The sequence below is a fragment of the Ceratotherium simum genome, chromosome 31 (assembly GCF_057802395.1).
Source record: "Ceratotherium simum simum isolate JZ-2026a chromosome 31, ASM5780239v1, whole genome shotgun sequence".
Taxonomy (NCBI): Eukaryota; Metazoa; Chordata; class Mammalia; order Perissodactyla; family Rhinocerotidae; genus Ceratotherium; species Ceratotherium simum.
This window is the reverse complement of record NC_141930.1, coordinates 30,159,611-30,186,807: the sequence shown is the minus strand read 5'-3', so window position 1 is coordinate 30,186,807 and position 27,197 is coordinate 30,159,611. Positions and strand designations below refer to the sequence as shown.

The 27,197-nt window shown below is 36.6% G+C and overlaps 1 protein-coding gene across 1 annotated transcript in view; it reads left to right on the top strand.

The window, feature by feature from the left end:
- RP1 (RP1 axonemal microtubule associated) overlaps positions 1 to 27,197 on the top strand; it is a 280,695-nt gene that overhangs the window by 78,853 nt on the left and 174,645 nt on the right. Inside the window, exons 7-11 of the mRNA XM_014791537.2 lie at positions 2,753 to 2,831; positions 3,195 to 3,270; positions 4,167 to 4,243; positions 4,355 to 4,386; positions 4,563 to 4,692. Of these exons, the coding sequence (XP_014647023.2) occupies positions 2,753 to 2,831; positions 3,195 to 3,270; positions 4,167 to 4,243; positions 4,355 to 4,386; positions 4,563 to 4,692 (394 nt within the window). The remainder of the gene's footprint in view (positions 1 to 2,752; positions 2,832 to 3,194; positions 3,271 to 4,166; positions 4,244 to 4,354; positions 4,387 to 4,562; positions 4,693 to 27,197) is intronic.

The following is a 27,197-nucleotide window of genomic DNA, read 5'->3' as shown; positions in this document are numbered from 1 at the left end:
CCACTCATAAACTTATAGAAACTCACTAGTACATGATGAGTCGCTTTTTTCTTGCTTCTTTCGATATTTTTTCTTTAACTTTTGACACTTTGGTGATAGTGTGTCTTGGTTTGGGTCTCTTTAGGTTTGTCTTAGTTTGAATTCATTGATTTTCTTGAATTTGTATGTCCATTTTTCTCCTCAGATTTGGCAAGTTTTGGACCATTATTTCTTCAAATAAGCTCTTTGCCCTTTCTATCTCTCTTCTCTTTCTGGGACTCTCATAATGCATGTACTCTTTTGTTTGATGGTATCCCAAAATTCGCTTAGGATCTCTTCATTTTCTTCATTTTTTTTTTCCAGTTTAGATGATTTCAAATGACCTGTCTTTAAGTTCACTGACTCCTTCTCTTCTCCCTGATCAAGTCCACTATTGAAATTATCTAATGAATTTGTCAATTCAGTTATTGTATTTATCAGCTCCAGAATTTCTGTTTGTTGCTTTCATATTTTGTCTTTCTTTTTGTGGATATTCTCATTTTGTTCATGCATTGGTTTTCTGATTTCTTTTAGTTGACTTTCTGCATTATCTTTTAGCTTATTGAACATATTTAAGACAGTTTCAAATTTTGCTCAGGAATTCCAGAGATCTGTGTTTCTTTAGAGTTGGTTTCCGGAATTTTATTTCATTCTTTTGATTGGGCCATGTTTTCTACTTTCTTTATATGCCTTGTGATCTTTTGTTGAGATTTGTGCATTTGAATAAAGAACTATCTCACCTAGTCTTAAAGGGTTGACTTTGTGCAGGGGAAGACCTTCACCAATGAGCCTGGTTAGAGTTTCTGGGACCTCTCAATATTTTTCTGGCTGTGTCTCTTCTCTGGGTTTGTATATTTGTTCTTAACTGTCTTAATTTCCCTAAGCTGCTTGCTCCTGTTTCTTCTTCAGTGCCCATAATCTCTTGCCCCCCCCAACGTCTGCCTGCTATACTGCAGAATCTCTGTAGCTCTGCATGGCACAGTACTCTCCTCTGTTTTCATTGGCTTTCAAACTATGCTGCCATTACTATTAGTACTCCAAGTTAAGTGAGAGAGAAATCTGTCCCTTGGGTAGCCCTCAGAGAAGCCAGAATTGTGTATGCATGGTCCACTTTTTTGTTTCTTTCCCAAGAGAGGATCTAGGGTATAGAAGGTTTCCTCCCAGTTGTACTGCACTATGCCAAGTAGGGGAAGAGGCATGAGCACATAAAAAGCCACAAACTTTCCTACCTCTTTTAATGGAGTCCCTTCTTCATTGTGTGTTGGACTTGGTGCTGCAGTTTCTCATCTGGTGTCCAGTTTTCACAGAAATATTCACAGGTCCATATATTGTTAAAACAGTGTCTCCATGGGGGAGTGAGGACTTGGAGCTTCCTAGTCTACCATCTTGCAGAAGTTATTCCCCATTGTCTGATTTTTTTAAACCCACCTTAAAATTGTTAAATGAGGGTAATATATATAACAACTTTCACTGTCAAATGTAGAAACTGGATACTTACATTATTTTTACTATTATTAATATGCAAGTAATACTTAATTTTTTTAACTGAGTAAAGCACAGAGGATCTACTATAGTCTAGTTATCTTAACTTTTTTTGATGACTCAAATAGTCTTTAAGTGAGTATGTCAGGATATTTTCATTACATGTTTCCTCTCTTTTTTTTTTAGCATTTTCTACGTCAATTATCTTAAGTATTATAACTCATAATTTTTCTGCCGGCATTTTCTGTTATTGCATAGCAAGTCTTCCTTTTCTAGGGGATCTGTTTCATGGATAAAGGATAACAATGTTACTCATTAACCTGTACCAGGTTTGGACAGTATTATTTTGTTAATGAATACTAATGGCTTTGTTATCTGTTGTTTATATTCTTTATAGTTCACTTATGTAAAGGCAGAGTCGTTGCAAAGGAAAGTGGTCTTATTACATATCAGAGGAACTGAGCTCTAATCCTGGTTCTGAGCCTCACTCTTCTTATCTGTAGAATGGATATTTTTTTTCTCACTAAGTCACTTTTAAGGATAAAATAAAATGTATGTGAAAAAATTCCAAAATGTATAAGATGCTATATAAATGCAAAGGTTATTTTTGTTTCTGGATTATTTTTCAATTGATATACTACATCATGTATTTTTTTCCATTTTAACCTTTAGCATTATCTTAAATGTTATGAAAAGAACTCTGGGCTCCTCAATTTTACCCGTATTCTGAATACATAAACCACTGGACCCAGAAACATTAATAGGTTTGATTGCAGCAGCACCTTGGGACTTCGGATAAATGTTATAAATTTCCAATAATTCTTGCATCAGTATCCTAAAATTACTTTAGAAACATTATATTTATGCATAGCCCATAAATATTGCTAAGAAAAATTCCCTCCTAGGGGAGATAAGAGTTGGTTGTATTCAAATGAATGGAAGTTTTTAGTATATTTTATAATTACTACATTTATATTATCGATATTTGAAAAATATAGTTGTAGAGAGTTCTAAAATTTATGCTTTTATAATGAAAAATTGGCAACAAAGGAGCAGAGTATATTTGAAAACTTGTTATTATGCTCTATCAATATTATTGTTTTACCTTTACTTTATTGATTTAGACAGATTTGTGTATTTACTGAATGAACCCAATTATTTTCACACTCAATTTTTATTGTATCTTAATTTTTACTCCTCTTAGAAATCAGACTCAGTCTGGATCAAGCTATACTTTTTTGATTTGTTACAGACTGACACCTTCTCCCTGGAAGCTGTGCACCTTGGGGATTTGTACAAGATTGTCATAGGCCATGATGGGCTCGGCCCAGGTAACTTATCAGATATATTCTTTGGAATATGTTAGGTCAAGGATTATAAGTGCAGTTTATGATATCAAGAGCAACTGCAGAATTTTTCTATTTTCAACTGTTTGGAAAATCATAGTGAAGCAGATATCATAAAACATGAAGTCTTAAAATATGCTGTGCTTTTGTTACATGTATAAGAAATATTTTTAAATGCTTCTTACAGCTTGCTTCTCTTATATCTTGCTTTATTTGAAGTATTAAAGCTTAAAACTGTACAAGGCCTTTACATATATTTGGAAGCTGGAACCTCTTTCTCAAAACTTCAGGTAATACCTGGACCATACATATTCACACAACATTTTTCTTTTCCTAATCTGAGTTTAGGAAATGGCTGGTTTCTTGAAGATGTTGTAGTCAAGGATCCCACGACGAACCATGAATATGCCTTCCTCTGTCACAGGTTTGTAGGTGTGCTTTTCCATTGCACAAATTCATTTCATATCAGTCAGCTTCTCCAAGTTCATGTGTTTTGGAGAACTGGATAGCTTATTCAATTATTCCTGGTCATTGATCCTTTGTTGGGTAACTTTTGTGAACATTAATTTTATGGGCTGCTTCTTCTATTTAGAAAGATCTCCATTATGTTTATGATCATTCCTGGTGAAACAAATTTGAATCTTTCTTGATAAATTAAGGTAGATTTTTAAAATATGATTTCTCTTTATGTATCAGTAAGGAGAATGAAAGTTTTTGGCAAGAAAACTTATTCCCTTTGGACTAGGTCCCAAATTAGGTTCAAAGATAATAAGTGTACCAAATATATGTTGCGTGTAGTTTTTTATACCACAATGACATTGCTGACCCACTGTCACTAAGACTTGATTTTTGAGTTATTTTCCCAGTAGTGGTGATAGGTTTGTTCTTTCTTTCAACACTCTCCTGCCTCTTTCTCCATGGAACCAATAATAGCCATTTATGAAATAACATAATAATTTATGAAATAAATTACTAAATAGTTTGAATTGTAGTTGGTGGCCAAAGAACGAGATAAAATAATTGGTCCAGTGGATGTACAATCTACGACCTTGGCAGGCTAACTGATTGAGTAAGTCACCCGTGGATTAGGGAAAAACATGTTTCATCCTTACTTGACTGCAGCTTCTCCTACCTCCCTTGCACTCTCATAGTGATTTTATACATTTCCTTTTTTATTTTCTACCCTCTCCTTTTACCAACTAGATAACTATGGCTGTTTCCAATTCCCATTATCCATTATTTCTGACTTGGCTAGATAATTGCAAGTGGTTAGAGTAAATATCAAGCCAGAATACAATCAATACACTTTTCTTGCTACAGATGGCTGGATCAAGGAGAAGATGATGGCAAAATTGTCAGAGAACTGTATGGCAGGGATAATAGTGTCATCTTTGCAAGTGAGTAGCATGTACACATGTTTCTTAGAAAATTCTGTTTTATGAATTTTCTGTTGAGGAAAGTATGACACTGCTTAAATTAATGGTTCTCTCTTTTCCTTACATCCTCAGGGCAGAAGCTAGAACTTCGTAGAAAAGAAACAGTAAGATTTTATTTTTGGCCTTAAATTATTTAGTACAAACAATGTTTAAATAGCTATTTGATGTGTTAAAACAAAATAGTATATAATGTTTAATAAGGGATGTTTCTTAGTAATTTCTTCTCTTTGTCGTCTCATGTTGGTGTTTTTTGTTTGTTTTGTTTTGTTTTTCTGTTTAGTGGACTGCAGAAAACTGGAAGTTTATGAAAGGAAATACTCTTCAATTCTACAACAGGCTTACTGGAGGATTTGTCCGTCTACATCCAGATGGCACGGTTGATGCAGTTGGAGAGAAGACAGACAAATATGGTAAAATCTTTGGGCAAAGCATGTGGTACTGTGGCAGGTTTGGGAGCTGGAGTAAGGTGGATTTCTAGACTCAGTTTAATGTACAGTTTTGCTTCTTCTTTTTCAGATGGCTTTACACCAGTATTAGGCTATTTAAATAATTCACTATCTGCATTAATACAGATGATCAGTAGACAACAGGCTTTAAATCTGGGCAGATAATGTCATTATGCAGAATAGTACACCATGAAAAAAACTCATATTTGGTATTACTTAATTGGAGAATAAAATGTAGACAATTAACATTGTTCATTCAAAGCAACATTTGTAGCTCTTGAATACAACGGCCATTTAAGAATTAAGTTGGTTTTACTAAATATCAAATGCTTATTCTGTTCAAAACACCATGTTTAATAATTTGAAGGCCACAGAAATAACTAAGACATTATCCTGAATTCCAGAGATTCACAATCTAAGGAAGAAGACAAACACATACAATTGTAATAATGGTTGTGTGTAGCTAGTGTTATAATAAAGTTATGAGGAAAAACTAGGTAAAGAAAAACTAAATTTGATTAATATTATGAAGCTATGACCATAAGACTTAATGAAGAGGGAGTAAACTGATATGGTGGATCTTGGACTATAAACCCAAACTTCCAACTCTTCTTGAAGTTAAGACCTTCACTATTTAAACAAAGTTTGTCTGCTGCATCTTATGAATGTAACTTTGCTGTACTTTGTTAGAAACTGTGCTGTTCAAATAGCCTCTAGGATGTGTTGGGGATACTAACCTATAGCAGTTCCTCAAAATGTAACCTCTTCTGCCTCATATTAGAGATCCCAGGGAATAATCCAATTTTCTCCTCTAGGAAAATATGCAGGAGACTTAAGAATACTTCCTAGTAGCTTCTCTTTCCAAAACTAGTCTGTTCCTCAGACATTTTCCTTACCTATTGGTTCCCACTTGGGATCACTTATCCACTTAGATCAGTCAAAATGACCCTTCCTCTCCTGTTCCTTGGGGTCCCTGCTGCCAATGCTGATGCTTTTTTTCCTTCTTGAGTATAGTAAATTGTATTTCCAAATGTGGTCGCAAAAATATCTCCTATTGTTAGATTAGAAACTGTGAAGGATCTAAGTTTTACCCTACTTGCAGAAAACACAACCACACTGAATCAAAGACCAAGAGCATTTATTTCTGACAGCAATTGCAGCAACCGATGTAGCATCTTGTGTCAGTTCCCCAAGCCACAATCCCACAGTATTATGAGGTGAGGGCCTGATGGTACATATGAGGTTGGGTGCATTAAAGGAGAGAAATCCACAAATTAGGAAACTTAATCTCATATAGGGTTGCCCATCCTTCCTTCCAGAGAGAGAGGAGAGATAGAACCTATCTTTACTCTGGAATGTAAGCAAATCTTCTCCAGGGAAGAGAAGGAAATGTCTTTATCTTTACTCTCTGGGACATTTCCACAGAGAGATCTAAGCTTTATATGCTGGAATGTTTCTTTATAGAAATATTTTGTAAATGCCTTAATTTAGAGGGACTGGACCATGCAGGAACACTACAGATGTAGGGAGAATTGTCTTCTAATACTCATCCCACAAGCTAGTTTATAAAGGGAACTTGCCACTCCCACATCAAGAAATGGAGTTGATTTCCTTACCCATTGCTGGGTCAGACCTTTCTGCATGTTTTGATTAATAGAATGCAGATAAAGCAATGCTGTAACTTTCAAGATTTGCATCTTCTACCTTCACTTCTTGGATTAATCCTTTTTGGAAGCCAACCCTCATGCTATGAGAAAGCCCACATAGCCATGTGGAGAGGCCCCTAGAGAAAGAACTGATGCACTGACAGCCCCAGCTGGATTCCCAACCTGCAGCCAGTACCAACTGCCAAACGTGTGAGTCCCTGTGTAGACCAGACTAACTGGTGGATGATGAAAATAGAGAAACATTTTACCCCTGAGTGTTTCTAGCATCTTAATATGCTAGTCCTGTAATATATAAAGTAGAACGAGCAGTCCTAAAACAGGCAGGTGCAGGTAGTATGGGTAATTTTTCTCGGTGTAACTGACATTTTCAACAGGAGGTCTTTTATGTGTGATAATTACTTGCAGTATTATTTCCTGATGTTATGCTCAGTGTCCCATAAATTCACACTCATGAATCAGTTGTCACTTGCCTGGAAATTGTTGTCATGAACAAACAATGCTGACCCATGAAAGTCTTTTCAGGAAAATATTTTAAGAACATGTCTCTGAGATATATTGGCTTATAATTTTCACTCCACAAAACAATGTTGTTTTTATTACCATGAACCAATCTTTCTATTTAGTTATCAAACTGGTTGTGAATTTAGCTAATTCCATACTCAGAGAGTTAGAATACTCACTTCTCTGAGAGCAACTGAATCATTTCTTGGCAATTGTGGACCTAAAAGCAGACGCACAGCATGAGATCTTTGAAATACCACAGAGAGCTTCATTTTATGATCATAAGCTCTTAGGTTTTAAAAACAATTCTGTACCAACATTGACAATGACAATGACAATGACAAACAAATCTTCTTGTTTCTAGTGTGGTATCCTAGAACTAGAAAGAAGGACCAGACAACCAAAGCAATTCAGGTTTTTTGGGGTTTTTTTTTTGGTGAGGAAGATTCGCCCTGAGCTAACATCCGTTGCCACTCTTCCTCTTTTTGCTGGGGAAGATTAGCCCTGAGTTAACATCTGTACCCATGTTCCTCCATTTTGTATATGGGATGCTGCCACAGCATGGCCTGATGAGTGATGTGTAGGTCTGTGCCTGGGATCCAAACCTGCGAACCCCGGGCCGCCAAAGCGGAATGCGTGAACTTAACCACTACACCATCGGGCCGGTGCCACCAATTCAGTTTTTAACAGTCCTTTTAACACACTTAAACCGTTGATGGCTACTTTATGTCAGCGCCAGTTTTGCAAACTTCTCATCCCCTGAAATTTCAAAAGATTTACTATAAAATATAGATGCACATGGTTTTCCCATTTTATGGTAGTGTTCTTTCAAGAAAAAATTTATAATCTAAATTCAGATTTATTTCTTATATTCCTAAAAGGGTTAAGCATGCCTTTAAAAATGTACAACATATCATATCACTGAAAGTTTCTAATGTGTCATTATTGTCCTCTGTATTGTCTCTAATGATCTATGTAAATAGTTGTACCAGGTTTTGTTTTTTGTTTTTGGAGTGTGTATTTGGTGCTCTGTCAGACTAGAGCATATGGAAGAGATGACTACATTCTTCAGTGTGGAGGTTTTAAAATTCATCCACAAATTACTTGACACTGCCACCCTCAAAAGGGGGGGCTATTCCTCTCCCTTTGAGTATGGGCTGGATTAATTAACTCTCTTCTAACAGATAGAATATGGTGGAATTGACTCTGTGTGACCGTTGATAGTAGATCATAAAAGGCATTACAGATTTATCCTGGTCCTCTCTCTTGGATCACTCACTCTGAGGGAAGCCAACTGTCACGTTGTAAGGACATTCAAGCAGCCCTATGGAGAGGCCAGCATGGCAAGGAACAGAAACCTCTTGCCAACAGCCATGTGACTGAGTCATCTTGTGAGAGGATCCTCCAGCCCTGATCAAGCCTGCAGATGATGACAGCCCCAGCCACCAACTTGAGTGCAACCTCACAAGAGACCTTGACCCAGAGTCAACTAGATAGTTGCTCCCAAATTCCTAACCTACAGAAATTATAAGGTAGTAAATGTTTGTTTTAAGCTGCGAAAGGTTTGTAGTAATATTTTACACAGCAATAGATCACTAATATACCAGTTTAGACACTGTTCTGTAAGATAACTGCTCTCAGTATTTTCTCATTCTGGGTGCTATAATGGGCTCCACCTTCTTTTCACACTTAAGTTATGGCCAGGAATGGAAAGGGCAGTATCTCTCCTATCTCTAATCTGAATCCTCATCTTATGTCTTGTCGTGGCTGATTCACTTCTACATTCTGCAGTCGTGCAATGGGTAGTCCTGAATATTCAGTGCAGTTTTCTATACTGACAACTATAAAACATTATTGAAAGAAATTAAAGAAGATCTGAATAAGTGGAAAGACATCCTGTGTTCATGGAATGGAAGACATAATATTGTTAACATGGCAATACTCCCCAAAATGATCTCTAGATTCAAAGCAATCCTTATCAAAATCCCATAGCCTTTTCTGCAAAAATGGAAAAACTAATCCTAAATTTCATATGGAATTCAAGGGACTCCCAAATAGCCAAAACAATATTGAAAAAGAAGAACAAAGTTGGAAGACTGACATTTCCTGATTTTAAAAATTACTACAAGGCTACAGTAATCAAAACAGTGCAGTGCTGGCATAAAGATAGACATATACATCAATGGAATAGCGTTATGCATTTTTTTATGAGATGGTCAGTCAGGTTCAGCCACAAGAGGAGACACGGGAGAGCCTCAGGAAAACAGAGTTCATTATACTCACAGGTCCTAGTGACAGGAGGTGCAGCATACCATGCAGGACCACCTGGAAAAACACTGGGGTGGTCAGGAGACAGAAGACAGGAGGGAGGGAGCACTTAGGCCATGGCGCTTACTGGAGTTTCCACAGGAAAGGCAAGGCAGGGCGTGATAAACAGTTTAGAATTGGCTACTTTGAATAACTTCAGCAAACTTTGGGCTAAAGTGGTGATTTCTAGTTTTCTGGTACTTAGCCCTGGGATGATTAAGGCAGAGGATTATTGCCTCCTGGGATGCATGGTCCAGAAAGAGGAGGTATGGCTCTGGATTGGTTAGTTTGCATATCAAAGGTATACTGTAGGCTGGGCCTTTTGCTATCTCTAAGAATGGGCTAGCCTGGGAGGGGCAGTATCTCTCCCAACCAGAAAAGTTTTTTAAGATGTAGAATCATCATAGTATACAAAAAATTTTAAATGTACACAGTGCAAATAGAATTGAGAGTCTTGAAATAAACCTGTATGTCTATAGTCAATAGATTTTTGACAAGAGTTGCAAGACCATTCAATTGGGGACAGAATGGTCTCTTCAACAAGTGGTGCTGGGACAACTGAATATCCAAATGCAAAAGAATGAAGCTGGACCCTTCACACCATATACACAATTTAACTCAAAATGGACCAAAGACCTAAGTCTAAGAGCTAAAACTATAAAACTCTTAAAAGAAAACATAGGTATAATTTTTCACATCCTTGAAGTAGTCAGTGGTTTCTTAGATATGATATCAAAAGCATAAGCAACAAAGAAAAAATAATAAATTGGACATCACCAAATTAAAACCCTGTGCATCAAAGGATACTATTAAGAGATGACAAGGTAAGCCACAAAATGGGAGAAAATATTTGCAAATCATATATCTGATAAAGATCTAGTATCCAGAATATATAAAAAGTTCTTAAAACTCAACAACAAAAAGACAACCCAACTAAAAATCTGGCAAAGAACTTGAACAGACGTTTATCCAAAGAAGATATTCACATGGCCAACAAATACAGGAAAAGATGTTTAATGTCATTAGTATTAGGAAAATGAAAATCAAAACCACAATGAGATACCACTTCACACCCACTAGGATGGCTATAATAAAAATAATGGAAAATAACAAGTGTTGGTGAGGATGTGGAGAAATTGGAACCTTCATACATTGCTGGTGGGAATGTAAAATGATTCAACTGCTTTGGAAAATGATTTGGCAATTCATCAATAAGTTAAACATAGAATTACCACATGACCTAGCAATTACACTCCTAAGTACATATCCAAGAGAATTGAAAATAAAAACTTATATATGAATGTCATAGTGCTATTTACAATAGCCAAAAGATGGAAACAACCCAAATGTCCATCAACTGATGAATGGATAAACAAATGTGATGTATCCATACAGTGGAATATTATTCACCCATAAAAAGGAATGAAGTACTGAAAATGCTACACCATGGGTGGACTGTGAAAACATTGTGCTAAGTGAAAGAAACCAGACTCAAAAGACCAATATTGTATGACTTCATTTATGTGAAATATCCAGAATAGGCAATTCATAGAGACAGAAAGTAGATTAGTGGTTGCTGTAGGGGAGGGGAGGAGGCAATAGGGATCATTTGCTTAATGGGTACAGGGTTTCTTTTGGGATGATTGCAGTGTTGTGGAACTAGATAGTGGTGATGGTTCCACAACATTGTGAGTACGCTACATGACACTGAATTGTGCATTTTGAAGGGGTTAAAATGGTGAATTTTATGTTGAATTATTTTACCATGATTTTTAAAAAGAGCAATGAGGCATTGTGCACTGTACAACAGTAGGGGTACAATTCACATTTGTAATTGTTATGAATTTATGTGTTTATTAAAAATTTTCTAACAGAAAGGCAAAGTGTTTTGAGGAAGGAAGAACTCTTTCCAATTCGCACAAAGGCATTATTTCATTTGGCAATATGCTTGAATGGAGCTTATTACAAACAACCAAACATGTATAACACGAAGTTATAAAGTAGTAAACCAAGCTCTTTTTGCCAGGAATCCACAATTCACATCATGACTTGAACTAGTTTTATATAAAGGGAATTAGGGCTGGAGTAGGTTTTAGGGAGAGCAGAGCTCTAGCACTTTGTCCTTTCCCTTTGCCCTGCTAGAGTGGAAGATAAGGCACTCCGTGAAGTTTGGAGGTCTGTACCTGAGGAGAACACATTGTTGGGAGACAGTTCTCCCTCTATCTCTCGCATTTCTACATGATCTGGCTCTACTGTGCAAAGCTATCTACAGCCACTGTAACATTGTCTGTCTAAGAAGATATTCCAAGATCAAGAATCCTCCCTCCCTGAAGACTCTCAGGGATAGTAGTGTCTCCTTCTTCTTCCTAGAGAACATGTGTTTCCTAATTAAGACAATAACGATAATATCTCCCTGTGGGCAAGGATTGGGCAGGTTTGCTAGCAGCCCCTAATAAGATTGGGGGTTTCCAAAACTCCGAGTTCCTCAGCTGTCACCCGGAGCCACTGTGTGTGCAGCATTTACCTAGTCCCACTCTGCATGGGACTCAGGAGTCAAGGGGACTGACATGAACCTGCGGCTCCTGCTGCCTGCTGGGCTGTGTCTACTAAACCGTCTAAATCCAGTTGGACCTGCTGTATCCTTACTGACTGAACTTATGGAAGTATATCTAGCTGTTTCGTGTGTTACACTGGTGTCTTCTTCCAGGCTAGCTGTTTGTTGAATGGCAAGAGAAGATAGTGGACCTAGAGACACTAGATCATAGGGAAGGACTACAGGGAGGCATAACAAATTAGGAGTGGTCTGAGATTGATGAGCCCCTAATTCCTCTTGAATCTGAGTTGTGGATTCCTGAGTTTCCAGTGATTTTATACCAGGCACAGATAGAAGATGTAAGCAGGTACCATCTGGCCACCCTAAATGACTGCCTAGTGCAAAAAGGCCTTGTCTTGATAGTATTCCCCAATATCAGGAGGCTGTTGATGGTATTACAAGAACGCTAATCTAGTGCGACACATGCATGAGCTGCTATTTTGACTTATGCATTGTTGGATGGAGAAATGGCAGTGACTAACAGAGGAGGGCCTGCGGTTTTGCCTCCATGGTAACTCACATTGTTACCCTGGCCCCTCGCCCCATAAGACATTAACACAACCCTGCTCAGAACAAGCCTAACACTTTCTGTTTAGCTTACAGGAAACGACAAAGAGAGGAAGGAGGAGATGGCTGAGGCATGTAGTCAAAACCAGTTAAAACTGGTTAAAGGCAACATGGCACTGACTTGACCACATAGACCCTGCAGCTCATTATATGCTCATTGTAATACATTACCATGCTACATAACACACCCACCAGCACCATGATAGTTTACAATTGCCATGGCAACGGCAGGATATGACTAAGGAAAGAAAAGAGGTGGCACCTTCCTTCCCCCAAAAAGTCTTCCCTGTTCCCCAAAAACTATGAATATTCCTCCCCTTCATTACCTCGACCCCTTATAACAGCTGCTTACTCGCCCCAAGAGCTGAGCAGTTGATTTATGAAATAGTTCCCATTTCTCCATTCTTCTGCCATTGAATAAAAGCTTGTACTGTTGAATGCTCAGCTTTGGTTTCGTTCAAATCTGTGACACGGAACAGAAAAGAACCCTCTGAGGAAGGGACAGATTGTAGGTACAAGGGCCACCCTCGAGCACCTCCTTGGAGCTCCTCCGAATGTGACTTGGAGTCCCACCAGAGTGAGGTGAAATTGGTAACAAAGTGAGCAATGAATCAACTACTACCCTCACCTGGTGGGTGAAGGTGAAAGAGACAGGGAAGCCACAAGAGAGAAAGCAGACCATGCTCCTGTCCCTTCCAAGTAGTTTTTAGCAGCTGCACCTGAGCAGAGGGTGAGAAGAGCTTTGAAATTTCAGACAGTGACTTAGGATTTTAATACTTAAACTACAGCACAAAATATTTATCACAGAGATAATATTTATGCTTTTTTAAAAATTGACTAAATTATTTCATTATTCCAAAAGAAATCCTGAAGGAAATTTTGTTAAAATTACATTAAATCTATATATTAACTTGGAAGGAATTGGTGTCTTCACAGCATTCAGCCTTTTCCTTTAGGAATTTGTCCTATATCTATTCATTCAGGACTTTATATATATCTATATATGGATATAGATATATAGATATAAAATATATATTATTTTAAATTTTTATCCCTTCACATAGGTACTACATTGTCTTGTTAGTGTTATTCTGAGGCTTTTGGTTGCTATTGTAATAAACCCTTTTCCATTATAAATCTGACATATATATAAATATATAGAAGTCTATAGTTTTTATGTGTTTTATTTATTCAGTATTTATTAAGTGCCTACTGTATGTCAGGCACTGGTCTAGATACATATTTATCTTGAATCTTACCACTTTACCCCACTCTAATTAATTTAAAGAGCTTTTTGAGGTTTTACAAATATAATAAATTTTTATACTCCTTCCCAGTAGTTATATCTATTATTTTGATTTCAAGCACTTTTCCACTGGCACAAACATCCTTAAGAAGGTGATATAATGTTGATAATATTGGCATTCTGATTTTGTAATTAATTTTAATGGGATGTCTTTATTGTTTATTGAGTTGGATATTTGAAGAGGAGTTGATAAATAATACTACTTTCTTCCCTGCCTGTGTACAAAATCAATTAAGAAGTAAGATGCAGAACACGGACAAATGGAAATCAAAATCTCAGCTTTATTACTGATGGAGTCAAGTGGGGATACTGGGAATATCTGAGCTCAAAGTACTTGCTAACTCTCTCCAGAATGAGACAAAATTACCTACCCAAGCATAGGCAGTGTTGGGCAACCACAGGCTCCCCTACAGGGGCTGCCCCTTACCAGTGACAGAGAGCATGACAGAAAAGACCTTCTGTAAAGGTGGCCCCCTGGGGATAGAAAGAGCCTAAGCTGGAATACTTAGCTCATTTCAAAGTCACCAAAGAGTTGCCCTCTATTCCCTGGTGTGCAATGGAAAGGAGCATGAGAGTTGGCATGGGGAAAGATTCCCCCTTACGTTATATATGATGTGGTTATTGATATTTAAATGTGTCCTTTAGAGTGATAATAAAGTAATCTATTTCTAATTTTACTATGAACCTTATTAAAAATGATTTAAAAATTTAAAAAATGTTAAATGTTACTACATGTCTGTTTGGCATCTAGTGGGTTCATAATACAATTTTTCGTATTGGATTTAGAGTTAATTTGTTACTTTAATATTTCTTTTTTAGAAATTATAAATCCTATTCACAGGAGAGATTCATTAAATGCACACAAATACACACATATGTAAGTACTTAATGTGCCAGATGCTAGTCTAGATGCTGGATGTATTACAGCAATCAAAACAGATAAAATCAGTGCCTGCTTAGAGTTTACATTCCAATGAGATTGGTCTTTCTATTTTGGAGGGCCAGGGGGAGTATTTTCAACTTTTGATTTTATTCTTTTTATACCTCAGATTCATTGGAATATAATTGACTTATAACATTGTGTAAGTTTAGGTATACAATGTGATGATTTGGTAAGCATATATATTGCAAAATGAGTACCACAATAAGGTTAGTTAACACATCCATTACTTCATATAATTACAATTTTTTTTTGTTGTGAGAACATTTAAGATCTAATCTCTTTGCAACTTTCAAGTATATAATACAGTATTGTTAATTATAGTCACTATGCTGTGTATTAGATCCTCAGAACTCATTCATCTTATAACTGGAAGTTTGTTAGAACTACCTCATTTCCCCTACTTCTCAGCGCTAGCAATCACCATTCTACTCTCTATTTCTGAGTTCACCTTTTTTTTTTTTTGGATTCCACATATAAGTGAGATCATACAGTGTTCAACTTTCTCTGTCTGACTTACCTCACTTAGCATAATGTCCTCAAGGTCCATCTATGTTGTCACAAATGGCAGGATTTCCTTCTTTTTTGTGGTTGAATAATATCATATATATCTCTATATCAATATCTATGATCAATACCTATACCTATATATCCTATTTCTTGTCCTTTCATCTGTCAATACACTTAGGTTGTTTCCATTTCCTGGCTATTATGAACAGTGTTGCAGTGAACATGGGAGTGCAGGTATTTCTTCAAGATAATGATTTCATATCCTTTGGATATATACACAGAAGTGGTATTGTTGGATCATATGGTAGCTCTATTTTTAACTTTTTCAGGAAGCTCCATAGTGTTTGTGTAGTGGCTATACCAATTTACCTCCCCACCAACAGTGCACCAGGGTTCTCTTTCCTCCATATTCTTGCCAGCATTTGTTATCTCTTGTCTTTTTGATAATAGCCATTCTAACAGGTGTGATGTGATATCTCATTGAGGTTGTGATTTCCATTTCCCTGATGACTAGTGATGTTGAGCACCTTTTCATAAACTTGTTAGCCATTTGTATGTCTTCTTTGGAAAAATATCTGTTCAAGTGCTTTGCCCATTTTTTATTCGGATTGATTTTTCCTATTGAGTTGTATGAGTTGCTTGTATATTTTGGAAATAAACCTCTCATCAGATATATGGTTTGCAAATATTTTCTCCCATTTGGTAGGTTGCCTTTTCATTTTGTTGATTGTTTCCTTTGCTGTGCAGAAGCTTTTTTAGTTTGATGTAGTCCCATTTGTTGATTATTGCTTTTGCTGCATGTGCCTTTGGTGTCATATCCAAATAATAATTGCCAAGACCAATGTCCAGGAGCTATTTTCCTAGTGTTCTTCAAGGATTTTTGTGGTTTCAGGGCTTATGTTTAAGTCCTTAATCCATTTCAAGTTAATTTTTGTGACTGATGTAAGCTTGGGGTCCAGTTTTGTTCTTTTGCATGTGGATATTCAGTTTTCCAGCACCATTTGTTGAAGAGACTGTGCTTCCCCATTTTCAAATATTACTTCACTGTATATGCATGGGTTTATTTCCTGGCTCTCTATTCTTTTCCATTGATTTGTGTGTCTGTTTTAATGCCGGTGCCATACCGTTTTGATTACTATAGGTTTGTAGTATAGTTTAAAATAAGGAACTGTGATTTTCTTTCTCAAGGTTACTTTGTTCTTTGTTCTTTCTCAAGATTACTTTGGCTATTCAGGATCTTTTGTGGTTCTATACAAATTTTAGTATTGTTTTTTCTATTTCTGTGAAAAATACCATTGGAATTTTGATAGGGATTGTGTTGAATCTATAGATGGCTTTGGGTAGTAAGGGCATTTTAACAATATTAACTCTTCTGATTCATGAACACAGGATATCTTTCCACTTATTTGTGTCGTCTTCAATTTATTTCATCAAAGGCTTATAGTTTTTGATGTATAGATCTTTCACTTTCTTGATTAAATTTATTCCTAAGTATTTTCTTGTTTTAGATGCTATTATACATAGGATTGTTTTCTTTATTTCTTTTTCAGACAGTTCACTGTTAGTGTATAGAAACTCAACTGATTTTTTTGTATGTTGATTTTGTATCTTTCAACTTTACTGAATTTCTTTATTACTTCTAACAATTTTTGATAGAGACTTTAGGATTTTCTCTATATAAGATCATATCATCTGGAAAGAGAGACAACTTTACTTCTTTCTTTTTAATTCAGAAGCTTTTTATTTCTTTTTCTTGCCTAATTTCTCAGGCTAGGACTTCCATTACTATGTTGAATAGGAATGGTGATAGTTGGCACCCTGTATTCTTCCTGATCTTAGAGGAAAAGCTTTCAATCTTTCATCGTTGAGAATGATGTTAGCTGTGAGCTTTTCTTATATAGCCTTTATTATGTTAAGGTGTGTTTCTTCTATACCCACTTTGTTGAGAGTTTTTTCATGAAAGGATTTTAAATTTTGTCAAATGCTTTTTCTGCATCTATGGAAATAATCACATGATTTTTGTCTTTCATTCTATTAATGTAGTGTATCACATTTATTGATTTGAGTATTTTGAACCATCATTGCATCTCAGGCATAAATCCCACTTGATCATGATGTATGATCCTCTTAATGTGCTTTTAGATTTGGTTTGCTAGTATTTTGTTCAGAATATTTGCATTTATATTCATCAGGGACGTTGGCCTGTAGTTTGCTATTCTTATCCTTGTCTATTTCTATTCAGGTCCTTGTCTGGCTTTGGTATCAGGGTAATGCTGGCCTAATAAAATGAGTTTAGGAGTGTTCCCTCCTCTTCAGTTTTTTGGAAGAGTTTGGGAAGGATTGGCTATAAATCTTTTTTTAAATGTTTGTTAGATTTTACCTGTGATGCCATCTGGTCCTGGGCTTTTGTTTTTTCAGAGGTTCTTGATTACTGATTCAATTCCCTTACTTGTTGTTGATCTGTTCAGATTGTCTATTTCTTCATGATTCAGTCTTGGTACAGTGTATGTTTCCAGGACTTTATCCATTTCTTCTAGGTTTTTCAATTTGTTGGTGTATAATTGTTCATAGTAGTCTCTTATGATTCTTTGTATTTCTGTGGTTTCAATTGTAATGTCTCCTCTTTCATTTATAATTTTATTTATTTGAATCTTTTCTCTTCTTTCTTGGTTAGTCTAGCCAAAGATTTGTTAATTTTTTTTATCTTTTCAAAAAACCAACTCTTAGTTTTGTTGTTCTTTTCTATTGTTTTTTGTTCTCTATTTCATTTATTTCTGCTCTAATCTTTGTTTTCTCCTTCCTTCTGACAACTTTAGGCTTAGTTCTTGTTTTTCTAGTTTTTTGAGGTATAAAGTTAGGTTGTTTATTTGAGATATTTCTTTTTTCTTCATGTAGGTATTTATCACTATGAACTTTCCTCTTAGAACTGCTTTTGCTGCATCCCATAAGTTTTGGTATGCTGTGTTTCCATTTTCATTTGTTTCAAGATATGTTTTAATTTCCCTTTTGATTTCTCTTTTCACCCATTGGTTGTTAAGGAGTGTGTTATTTAATTTTCACATATTCATGAATTTTGCAGTTTTATTTCTGTTTGATTTCTGGTTTCATTCCATTGCCATTGGAGAAGATATTGGTATGATTTCAATCCTTTTAAATTCACTAAGACTTGTTTTGTGACCTAAGATATGACCCATCCTGGAGAATGTTCCATGTGCAATTGAGAAAAATGTGTGTTCTGTTGCTGATGGATGGAATGTTCTGTATATGTCTGTTAGAACCATTTGGTCTTAAATATAATTCAAGTCCAATATTTCCTTATTGATCTTTTTTGTGTGTGTGTGAGGAACATCAGCCCTGAGCTAACATCTGATACCAATCCTCCTCTTTTTGCTGAGAAAGATTGGCCCTGAGTTAACGTCCATGCCCATCTTCCTCTACTTTATATGGGACGCCACCACAGCATGGCTCAACAAGCAGTGCATCGGTGTGCGCCTGGGATCCGAACTGGTGAACCCTGGGCTGCCACAGCGGAGCACGTGCACTTAACCGCTTGTGCCACCGGGCTGGCCCCTATTTCCTTATTGATTTTTTTCTGGATGATCTATCCATTGTTGAAAGTGGGGTATCCAAGTCTCCTACCATTATTGTATTGTTGTCTATTTCTCTCTTCAAATGTTAGTATTTGCTTGATATATTTAGTTGCTCTGATGTTGGGTGCACATATATATATATTTATAATTGTTAAATTCTCTTGATGAATTGACCCTTTTATCATTATATAATGACATTATTTTCTTTGTGGCATTTTTTTGAAGTAATTATTGATAGGTAAGGACTTACTAATGCCATCTTATTGTTTTCTGACTGTTTTGAAGTATTTCGTTCTTGTTGTCCTCTTGTATTCCTTTTTTAATGATTTTTCATTTTTATTTATTTGATATTTGGTATAACTTTTTCCCCTAATTATGAAAAATTAATAATACTCATAAAATATTTGAGAAATACATTTAAAGCATAAATATGAAAATTTAAATTGCCTATAAGTCTATTACCTACTAATAACCAGTGAATTTGGTTCATTTCTTTGTAGTCTTGCATGTATACAAATATACAAATATATAGCATTATGTAAAATATAATAAATATTATCAAATATTATATTATATATATATAATTTTAAATACACAATTGCCAAAGAGTATTCAACATAGAGGTTTAATTTTGCTACTTAGTATTATTACATGAATATTTTTCCATGGCATCAAATATTCTCAAAAGCATTAAAATTATATATAATGTACTGTATAAATTTGCCACATGGATATGACATTCCCTGTTTTGATAAACATACCTACTTGTTCTGTTATCTCTGATGTTTCTGTTATATCTGATTATTTTCTTAATAAAGATTCCTGAAAAATAGAATTACTAGGTTAAATGTAAAGAGGATTTTTTTTTCTTGTGAGGAGGATTAGCCCTGAGCTAACATCTTTGCCAATCTTCCTCTTTTCCTGAGGAAGATTGGCCCTGGGTTAACATCTGTGCCATCTTCCTCGACTTTTATACGTGGGACACCTGCCACAGCATGACTTGATAAGTGATGTGTAGGTCCACTCCCAGGATCCGAACCTGCAAACCCTGGGCCACCGAAGCAAAGCATGCGAACTTACCACTACACCACTGGGCCAGCCCCAGAAAGAGGATTTTAAGGCACTTTGTACATGTTGTCTCATCTCTTTCCAGAAGAGTTATATCAATTTACACTCTCATCAGTGGTGCACGAGTATCTTAGATTCATTACACTTTTTTTCTTTTTTTTCCCCTTAGCTTGTCTACTTTTATTTATTTTTTTAATTGATGTAACATTGGTTTATAACATTATATAAACTTCAGGTGTACATCATTATATTTCAGTTTCTGTGTAGACTACACCATCTTCACCTCTCAAAGACTAATTACCATCCATCACCATACATGTGTGCCCAGTCACCCCTTTCACCCTTTCACTTACCTCCTTCCCCTCTGGTAACCACCAATCCAATCTCTGTCTCTATGTGGTTCTTTGTTGTTGTTGTTGTTGTCGTTTTTATCTTCTATTTATGAGTGAGATCATACTGTATTTGACTTTCTCCATCTGACTTATTTCACTTAGCATAATACCCTCAAGGTCCATCCATGTTGTCGCAAATGGCAAGATTTCATCTTTTTTTATAGCTGAGTAATATACCATTGTACATATATACCATATCTTCTTTATCCATTCGTCTCTTGTTGGATGCTTAGGCTGTTTCCATATCTTGGCTATTGTGAATAATGCTGCAATGCACATAGAGGTGCACGTATCTTTTCTTTTCTTCTTCTTCTTTTTTGTTTGCTGAGGAAGACTAGCCCTGAGCTAACATCTATGCCAATCCTCCTCTACTTTTTATATGTGGGTTGCCACCACAGCATGGCTGACAGTGGTGTGGTCCATGCCAGGGATTTGAACCCATGAACAAAGGCTGCTGAAGCAGAACACATTAAACTTTACCATTACACCATAGGACTGGCCATGGGGGTGCATATATCTTTATGCATTTGTGTTTTCGTGTTCTTTGGATAAATGCCCAGCAGTGGAATAGCTGGATCATGTAGTAGTTCTATTCTTAATTTTTTGAGGAATCTCGGTACTGTTTTCCAAAGCGGCTGCACCTGCTCTAATTCCTACCAGCAGTGTATGAGAGTTCCTTTTTTCCACATCATCTCTAACACCTGTTATTTTTTGTCTTGTTAATTATAGCCATTCTGATGGGAGTGAGGTGATATCTCATATTTTTGGTTTGCATTTACCTAATAATTAGTGACGTTGAACATCTTTTCATGTGCCTATTGGCCATCTGTATATCTTCTGTAGAAAAATGTCTGTTCAGATCTTTTGCCCATTTTTTAATTGTGTTGTTTGTTTTTTTTTGTTATTGAGGTGCATAAGTTCTTTATATATTTTAGATATTAACCCCTTATCAGATATATGGCTTGCAAATATCTTCTCCCAATTGTTAGGTTGTCTTTTCATTTTGTTGATGGTTTCCTTTGTTGTGCAGAAGCTTTTTAGTTTTATGTACTCCCATTTGTTTATTTTTTCTTTTGTTTCCCTTGCCTGGACAGACATGGTATTTGAAAATATGCTATTAAGACCGATGTGAAAAAGCATACTGCCTATGTTTTTTTCTAGAAGTTTTATGGTTTCAGGTCATACATTCAAGTTTTTAATCCATTTTGAGTTAATTTTTGTGTATGATATAAGATAATGGTCTACTTTCATTCTTTTGCATGTGGCTGTCCAGTTTTTCCAGCAACATTTATTGAAGAGACTTTCCTTTTTCCATTGTATGTTCTTGACTCCCTTGTCAAAAATTAGCTGTCCATAGATGTGTGGTTTTATTTCTGGGCTTTCAATTCTGTTCCATTGATCTGTGTGTCTGTTTTTGTGCCAGTATCATGCTGTTGTGATTTCTATAGCTTTGTAGTATATTTTGCAATCAGGGAGTGTAATACCTCCAGCTTTCTTCTTTTTTCTCAGGATTTCTTTGGCTATTCAGGGTCTTTTGTTGTTCCATATAAATTTTAGGATTCTTTGTTCTATTTCTGTGAAGAATGTCATTGGAACATTGATAAGGATTGTGTTGAACCTGTAGATTGCTTTAGGAAGTATAGACATTTTAACTATGTTAATTCTTCCAATTCAAGAGCATGGAATATCTTTCCATTTCCTTGTGTCTTCTTTAGTTTCTTTCAACAATATTCTATAGTTTTCAGTGTACAGGTCTTTCACCTCCTTGGTTAAATTTATTCCTAGGTATTTTATTCTTTTTGTAGCCATTATAAATGGGATTGTTTTCTTAATTTCTCTTTATGCTACTTCATTGTTAGTGTATAGAAATGCAACTGGTTTTTGTATGTTGATTTTGTATCCTGCAGCTTTACTGTATTCATTTATTGTTTCTAATAGTTTTTTGGTGGGTTCTTTAGGGTTTTCCATATATAAAATCATGTCATGTGCAAATAGTCATGGTTTCACTTCTTCCTTTCCAATTTGGATCCCTTTTATTTCTTTTTCTTGCCTGATTTCTCTGGTTAGGACTTCCAATACCATGTTAAATAAGAGTGGTGAAAGTGGGCATCCTTATCTGGTTCCTGTTGTTAAAGGGATAGCTTTCAGTTTTACTCCATTGAGTGTTAATATTTACTCCATTGAGTATAATATTAGCTGTGGGTTTGTCATATATGGCCTTTATTATGTAGAGGTGCTTTCCTTCTATACGCTTTATATTCAGAGTTTTTATCATAAATGGATCGTGTATCTTGTCAAATGCTTTCTCTGTATCTGTTGAGATGATCATGTGATTTTTATTCTTCATTTTGTTAATGTGGTGTATCACATTGATTGATTTGTGGATGTTGAACCATCTCTGCATCCCTGGTATAAATCCCACTTGATCATGGTGTATGATCTTTTTAATGTATTCTTGTATTCTATTTGCTAGTATTTTGTGGAGGATTTTTGCATCGACGTTCATCAGTGATATTGGCCTATAATTTTCTTTTTTTGTGTTGTCCTTGTCTGGTTTTGGTATCAGGGTAATGTTGGCCTCGTAGAATGAGTTAGAAGCTTCCCCTCCTCTTCAATTTTTTAGAAGAGTTTGAGAAGACTAGGTATTAAGTCTTCTTTGAGTGTTTGGTGGAATTCATGAGAGAAGCTGTCTGGTCCTGGACTTTTATTTTTGGGGAGATTTTTGATTACTGTTTTCATGTCCTTACTGGTGATTGGTCTATTCAAATTCTCTATTTTTTTCTTGATTCAGTTTTGGAAGGTTGTATGATTCTAAGAATTTATCCATTTCTTCTAGATTATCCAATGTGTTGGCATATAGCTTTTTGTCATATTCTCCTATAATGCTTTGTATTTCTATGGTGCCCATTGTAATTTCTCTTCTTTAACTTCTGATTTTATTTATTTGATCCTTCTCTCTTTTCTTCTTGGTGTGTCTTGCTAAAGGTTTGTCAATTTTGTTTATCTTTTCAAAGAACCAGCTCTTCATTTCATTGATTTCTAATTTTTTAAATCTCTATTTCATTTATTTCTGCTCTGATTTTATTATTTCCTTCCTTCTGCTGATTTGGGGCTTTGTTTGTTCTTCTTTTTCCAATTCCATTAGGTGCACTGTTAGATTGTTTATTTGAGATTTTTCTTGTTTGTTGAGATAGGCCTGTATTGCCATAAACTTCCCTCTTAGAACCACACTTGCTGTATCCCATAAATTTTGGCATGTTGTATTTTCATTTTCATTTGTCTCTAGGTATTTTTTTATTTCTCCTTTGATTTTTCCTTTGACCTGATCATTGTTCAGTAGCATTTTGTTTAATCTCCACATATTTGTGGCTTTTCCAATTTTCTTCCCATAGTTGATTTCTAGTTTCACACTGTGGTGGTCAGAAAAGATGCTTGGTATTATTTCAGTCTTCTTAAATTTATTGAGACTTGTTTTGTGGCCTAATATGTGATCTATCCTAGAGAATGTTCCACGTGCATTCGAAAAGAATGTGTATCGTGTGGTTTTTGGATGGAATGTTCTGTAGATGTCTACTAAGTCCATCTGGTCTAGTGTGTCATTTAAGGCCAGTGTTTCCTTATTGATCTTCTGTTTGGGTGATCTATCCATTGGTGTAAGTGGAGTGTTAAAGTCCCCTACTATTTCTGTGTTACTGTCTATCTTTCTTTTTATGTTTGTTAATAATCAATTTATATATTTAGGTGCTCCTATATTGGGTGCATATATCCTCCTCTTGGATTGTTCCCTTTATCATTATGTAGTGCCCGTCTTTGTCTCTTGTTATAGTTTTAGTTTTAAAGTCTATTTTGTGTGATGTAAGTGTTGGTACTCCAGCTTTCTTTTCATTGCCATTTGCATGGAGTATCTTTTTCAATCCCTTCACTTTCAGTTTGTGAGTGTCTTTAGGTCTGAAGTGTTTCTCTTGTATGCAGCATATATATAGGTTTTTTTTTTTTTAATCTAATCAGCCTCTCATTGTCTTTTGATTGGAGCATTTAGTCCATTGACATTTAAAGTAGTTATTGACAAGTATGTACTTACTGCCATTTTTTTTTACTTTTTTTCTAGGTGTTTTAGTAGTTCTTCTCTGTTCCTTTCTTCTTCTCTTGTTCTCTTCCCTTGTGGTTTGGTGGCTTTCTTTAGTATTATGTTTGGGTTCCTTTCTCTTAATTTTGTGTGTTTTTATTGTAGGTTTCTGATTTGTGATTACCATGAGGTTCATATATAATAACCTACATAAATAGCAATTTGTATTAAGTTGATGGTCTCTTAAGTTTGATCTCTTGCTAAAAGCTCTACTCTTTTAGTCCCCTCCTCCCACATTTTATATCATATTTAACCTCTTTTTTGTGTATTTACCTGTTAACTTCTTATCATGGAAATAGATAATTTTAGTACTTTTGTCTTTTGACCTTCATATTAACTTTATAGGTGGTCAATCTGGTATCTTTACTGTATATTTGCCTTTATCAGTGATTTTATTTTATTTTGTAAATAATTTTCTTATTCCTATTTGTGATCTTCTCTTTCCCACTTAAATAAGTCCCTTTAACATTTTTTGCAAGGCTGCTTTATTGGTGATAAACTCCTTTAGTTTTTGCCTGTCTGGAAAACAGTTTATCTCTCCTTCCATTCTGAATGATAACCTTGCCAGGTAGAGTATTCTTGGCTGTAGGATTTTTCTTTTCAGCACTTTAAGTATATCGTGCCAGTCCCTTCTAGCCTGTAAGATTTCTGCTGAGAAGTTAGCTGATAGTCTTATGGGGTTTCCTTTGTATATAACTTTTGCCTTTCTCTTGTGGCTTTTAGGATTCTGTTTATCTCTAATTCTTGACATTTTAATTATAATGTGTCTCAATGTGGGCCTCTTTGGGTTTATCTTGTTTGGTGCTCTCTAAGCTTCCTGTACTTGGATGTCTGCTTCCTTCCTTAGGTTAGGAAAGTTTTCAGCTGTTATTTCTTCAAGTAGATTCTTTACCCCTTTGTCTCTCTCTTCTCCTTCTGGGACACCCATAATCCAGATGTTAGTGTGCTTGATGTTGTCCCAGAGGTCCCTTAGACTGTCCTTGTTCTTTTTAATTCTTTTTTCTTTTTTCTGTTCAGCTTAGGTGATTACCTCTATTCTTTTATCCAGCTCACTGATCTGTTCTTCTGTAACATCTACTCTGCTGTTGAGTCCCTCCAGTGAATTTTTTATTTCCATTATTGTATTCCTCAGTTCTGATTGGTTCTTTTTTATATTTTCCTATTCTTTGTTGAAGTTCTGGCTGTATTCATCTATTCTCCCAAGATCAGTGAGCATCCTTATGACTATTCATTTGTACTCTGTTAGGTAGATTGTTTATCTCTGTTTCATTTAGTTGTTTTTCTGAGGATTTGTCCTGTTCCCTTATTGTGGAAAATATTCCTTTGTCTCCTCATTTTGTGTATTTCTCTGTACTTATATCTATGTTTTAGCTAGATCAGCTATGTCTCCTGATCTTGGAGAAGTGTCCTATATAAGAGATGCCTTCTGAGGCCAAGCAGTTTGCTTCCCTCTCATCACCAGTTCCAAATGTTCCAGGGGTGTCACCTGTGTGGGCTACATGTGTCCTGTTGCGTTGGGGTGGTTCTTACTGCAGGTGCACAGGGAGGCTAGGCTATCCCTCTGGCTGGTGGGTTGTAAGTCTCAGCTGTGTGCAGCTGCTGGTTGCCTTCAGTCACTTAATTGGGCATGGGGAGCCCCAGCACTGTTGGCCGCAAGGTATAATAACACATTCCTGCTGCAGTTTTGCTGCTAAATGAGTAGTCTCCCAGCGTGGCTGGTTGCTAGGCTCAAGGGCTCACAGGTGTTTATATGCCTCTGGCCTGTGAGGCTGTTGTCAACTCTCTCAGGAGGTTGCAGCTGGGTGGGGCTGGCCCCAGGCATGGCAGTACAACAATTGTTTCAGGCTTTTGAAGGTGGAGTGGAACCCCTATGTGGCTGTTTGAGAAGCACAGTCTGCTGCAGCTGACAAGCCCCACCACCCGCAGGCCCACACACCCGTTGATGCTGTCCTGCTCTGTGTGCATCCCCCCACCACTGTAGCAAACCCACTCACCCTGCTTAGAGGCCCCACACACTCTGCCCATGCAGGCCTGCCCCTCACACATGCCCTGCCCTGCAGAGGCAGACCCTCTCACCCCACTGCAGATGTCTCACACACCCCACCTTTGCAGGCCCACAAGTTGCCCAAGGGCTTGCTGGTGCTTGGGACCAGTCCAGAGGGCAGGCTGCCTGCCCTGGCTAAGCTGTATTAAATCAGTGCTCTAGTTGGTGGGGCAAACCCTTGCACTACCAGGCCAGGGGAAGAACTCCAATGACATCTGCCAGCGTCTGTGTCAGCACATCTGTACTAGGTTACAACAATGGCTGCCGTCAATGTCTCAGTCCCTGGGGAGGTAGGCTCAGCCACCTCCTGCCTCTCTGACATGTGCTCAGAGCCTATTAAGTAAGTCTTTTTCACCAAAGGACTGTGCACTCTTCTTTCTTGTGATTTTATGTGGCTTTTCAGATCAGGGGAATTTGTGCATGGGCCCTTTAAGAGCAGGCTTTTCTTCCTCATATGTTTGATAGCTTTTCTGTGGATACTTCCTGTTGTTTTTAATAGCCAGCAAAGCCAAATATTATGCCACTTGTCTTAGTTGTGCCAAGTTCAAAAGCTGCTTATTGTGGCAAAGCTCTCCTGCTCAGATCCCCTGCTCCTCCAGGAAAAGCTTTGTACATTAAGATTGCTCCTGGCCATGAAGCGCCATGGTTAGAATGTGGCTTTTTCCTCTCCAGAAAGGTGTTTCTGCCTCTTCTACCTCAGTCAGCACTGTCCCTTGTGTGGGGATTCTTTTATCCAGTTTCCAGTTCTCTCTCAGGGGTAATTGTTCCAAAGGTATTTATAAATTTGTGTGTCTGTGGGAGGAGGTGAGTTCAGAGTCCTCCTATGCTGCCATCTTCTCAGCCATCCTTCATTACACT